We start from the raw sequence: 4,292 nt of genomic DNA on the forward strand, positions 1-4,292 counted from the left end.
ATTCTCCAACCATATCAAATATTGACATGGATCATTTAATTAAACAATTAATAAAATTAATAGTCATTTCATCCGGTCACTGTTTGATATAGCAGAAGGATATAAGCTACATAATATAATCAAGTTTTACTAATTATTAAAAAAAACAGTTAGTATCAAGTTTTACTAATTATTAAAAAAAATGTTGAAATAAATTAAATCTGGTGTGAAATACAAATTTAACACGTAAACTACATTTCTATAGCACGAGTGCACCATAAAAGAGGTCAAGAACTATAAGGCCTCGATGGAGAATACTTTTTATGTAGGGATCGAAAATCACTAGTCTTTTCAAAATTTTATGAATAAGAATTCCATTTTTAACAATATTAAAAGTTTAAATCATTACATATTATATAAAAATATAAAATACAAACTTAATTAATACGTAAGATACAAAATCATTATTACATTCGTGAATAATTAATAAATAACCTAAATTATTATAATATATACTTCTCAAATAAAGGAATCAATCAAAATCTTTCATTCTTTATAATGGAGAATTATACTCTTCTACCATGTACAAAAGTTCATTGTAAATGGACAATATTCTTCAAGCCACAAAAGGGTTTGATACCCAATTGCCTAAAAGAAAAAAGAAAGACATATGCGAACACAATGTACAGAGGTTAAGGCATATGGTGCAACCCTTTAATGGTTTAAAGATTATCTTGGCAAAGGCCTATTTTTACTATCTCTCTCCCTTCTTTTTCTCTCTCTAAAAAGTAAAAAAGAACAAAAAGAAACACTATGAAAAGTCAGCAGGAAGAAACGCATATCATGTCATCATGCAAACGTCACTACCCCGTAAAAGTCAACTACCGCCGGCTGCGGTGGTGCTTGTGTTGGCGGCATTGTTTGACAACCATGGGAAAGGTGGAGATGGCGTTGATGTCGCCGGAATAACTGGACCGACAAGCTCGTCTAATCCTTCAAAGAAGTCGTCCTCCATCACCATATCAAAGTTGTCATCATCGGTGTCATTATCCTCCGCTTTTTCTGTGGTCGGAGACTGGCTGGCGGGGGGAGATACCGGCGGAGATGAAGTTTGTTTGTTGGTTTTAGTGGTACTATCTTCGTCGCCGGAAGTGGTGGGTTTGTTTCTGGTGCTGCCCGCTAAAGAATTGCGGTGCGTCGGAACTGGGTGGCTGTGTTCGCCGGTGTAGGTGACGATGAACATATCCGGGTCGGATCTATTTCGCTCCACTTGTTTTCGGGCCAAACAACCCTTTGAAGTACTACATCTATAATATCCCCTGTTCAATCAAAATTAACGAAATTTAATCTCTTTCATCAATAAATCACCGAATTAAATAATAAAAATTTACCGAATATATACCTTATAACCCTGTACATGTTCTCACACTCTAATTAGAATTAAAATTTAAAATAAAATAGTAATTAAATAAAGAAAATTACAAACCTTGGATATGGAGAACCTTTGATGGGTTTTTGACCATATTTTCTCCAAGACCATATATCGGAGGATAATCCCTCAGCGGGGACTTGACAAACCCTTTTCATCTGATTCTTCCTGTGAAATAAGTTATACATATAACCCATTAATAATGTTAAAGATTAGTTTTTATTTATCAAATATTTTAATAAAAAAATGAAAAAAATTAATTGCTGCATGTGTGTATGCCCCCAAAATCTCGTATTTTTCTGTCATATATCCCGAAAATACGGAACAAAATGTTTGCAATTTTCACAAAAATTGTAATTTTGAAAATTGATTCTCTTGAAGGGTAATTTATACATCACAAAATTAACAAAAACCCAAATTTTACATGAGATGGATACGTCGGAAAATGTTTTTCATTACCTTTTCTTTGACCTTGTACTTTGTGCATTAGAAGTTGTACATCTAGATATACCAAAAGATTGCTGTTTTTCCTGAAGTTGTTTTGGCTGTTGTTGTTGTTGTTGCTGCTGCTGCTGCTGCTGTTGCTGGTGGTGGTGGTGGTGGTGTTGGAGTGGTGGATCTTGTAATCCTCCAAGAACCGAGAGAGGTGAGATTGGCAAACTCTGTGGAGATAGAGGTGGTTTCTGTAGTTTTGGAAAGTCTAGGGGGTTGTTAAGATCATTCAAAAACTGTTCAATACTGTTGTCATTTCTTCTTTGAAATGGATCTGGAAAAAACCCCATGAAATTTTCATCTTGAAAACTTGATTTTTGTTGATTGTAAGCATCCACAGGCCAAGCTGGGGCTCCAGCGGTGGCGGTCGATGTGGTGGCGGTTGAAGCGGCAGATGAGGAGGAGGCGGCGGTGGAGCAACAGGCTCTGACCACCGCATGCAAGTCCCAATCAACCTCCATTGTTTGACTTTTATGCAGGTTTTTAGAGAGAGAAACCAAGGCGCTGACTTTTTAGAGAGAGATTTAGAGAGAGAAACGATATTGGGGGTTGAAATGGAAAAGGGGTGCAATTTATAAATGATTTTTTTAGAGGGAGAGAGAAAAAGAACGGGTAGGAGAGAGAGAAGGACGGGTAGGAAGGAGAGAGAACTGGGCAGGAAAGAGAAAAGGGCAGCTGGCTTTCACAAGAATCCTAGAGAGAGAGAGAAAGGGGGTTTTAGAGTGAGAAAATTAAGGGACTCGTCGTTTGCTTTATTTTCTTTCTTGTGAAATTAGTCAAATTACATTTTGGTACATAAAGTTTGAATCAATATGCTATGTCAACACAATGTATTTTATAACCAATCGAGTATGGTACCTTTTGGTACATCGTTTGCTTTATTTTCTTTCATACTTTATGGTTTAATTTGGTACCCACCAAAAGCATCGGTTTCGTTTGGAGAGCTTGTATGAACTGCATCTCGGTCATCCTCGTATTCATTCAAAAAGATGTTAGAATCATCTACAAAACGTTTGTTTCCTCTGTTCCAACGCTTTGGACTTCACATATCACTTCCTTGTTTCTTGCCCTTTCGCAAGTGAGGTGCTCTCTTTTGCTTCTCGACCAGTGTGGTATTGTGCCCCAAATTTTTCTTTCAATGAAACAAGTCATTGATTTTGCTGTTAATTGGAGTTGGTGTCCGAAGAGAGAAAATTACTCATTGCTATTGTATATGGTTTTTTTATATGTTTAGAAGGCGCGTAACAGTTCTCTTCTCAACAAGATTCGTCTCTCTACCCACAAAACGACAGATCACATTCTCCCCACGGTGTTCAATTGGATTAAATTTAGGGATAATTTTGGTACTCGTAATTTGGCTAATTGGTGTTGTCATTTTTATAATTTGTAAATTTTTTGTTATTTACCTTTTACCTTGCCTTTCTTCTTTTAGATAGGATTCTTTTTATAAAATCGTTGTTTCCAAACAAAATATGAAATTATTTTTGAAGTTTTTTTTATTATTTTTTTAATTCAATGAATTTATATACCTATTAGTTTATAACCCGTGAGAACCACGGTTATAAAATTAATTACATTTTCATATTAAAAAATCAAAATTATTAATCAATTAATTTAAATAAATTATTACTTAAGAGATTTTTTTATTTATATAAAATTATAATCGTTGATTCAAATAAATACGTGAAGTTATATCACCTTATAATATGTATTTATCTTATTTTATTTTTTAATCTAATGTTATTAATTTAATATAATTAGAGTGAAAAATTTTAAATTTTAAAATTTAAAGTAGAGAATCAATTATTAATTTAATATAATTAGAGTGAGAAAATTGAAACCGATAATTAATAGGTTGACAAATTAAATGATAAGTGACATAAAATATTAATGAGAAATTATAATAATATGAAACTTGTCAATAGAAAAATAAACCTATTCATTTGTTAGAATACAAAGATTAATGTTTTTGGTGGAATTCAACTTGAGTACATTAAGCTTCTAATTCAAGCACGCTCTACTAAACATTGTTTGAATAAATATTTGTGAGTAATTTCATGTTTTTCAATTATGCTTGGATCATTCTTGAGCCAAGAAGTCTTCAACATTTAACAACCCGATCTATCAACTTATGCTAACATTATTTAGTCAAACTTTACCTAGTTTCAGATCTTTTACAACCCTATTTGAATTATTATATGTGATATATGTTACCAGATCGACTATCAGCTCGTTGACACCAAATGCAAAATGTTTCTTTCTAGAACTTTTCAACACCATTCTTAATGTATATGCCAAAGCTATGAGCCACAAACACGTTGTAAGTACTTTTCTTTTTAATTACAATAAAACTACCTCGATAGATTATTGAAATATATTTAGACTATCTAGA

At 33.2% G+C, this 4,292-nt stretch overlaps 1 protein-coding gene across 1 annotated transcript; it reads right to left on the reverse strand.

The window, feature by feature from the left end:
- Positions 1-503: 503 nt before the first annotated feature.
- On the reverse strand, positions 504-2,451 carry WRKY22 (WRKY family transcription factor). Its single transcript, XM_079010672.1, has 3 exons — positions 1,868-2,451; positions 1,466-1,576; positions 504-1,298 (listed from the first exon to the last, which is right to left on the reverse strand). The coding sequence occupies exons 1-3, from the start codon at positions 2,359-2,361 to the stop codon at positions 857-859; spliced, it is 1,047 nt and encodes a 348-aa protein (XP_078866798.1). The 5' UTR covers positions 2,362-2,451; the 3' UTR covers positions 504-856.
- Between the last annotated feature and the right edge of the window lie 1,841 nt (positions 2,452-4,292).

This window comes from Lactuca serriola, chromosome 7 (assembly GCF_051521515.1).
Source record: "Lactuca serriola cultivar US96UC23 chromosome 7, Lser_US96UC23_V15, whole genome shotgun sequence".
NCBI classification, from domain to species: Eukaryota; Viridiplantae; Streptophyta; class Magnoliopsida; order Asterales; family Asteraceae; genus Lactuca; species Lactuca serriola.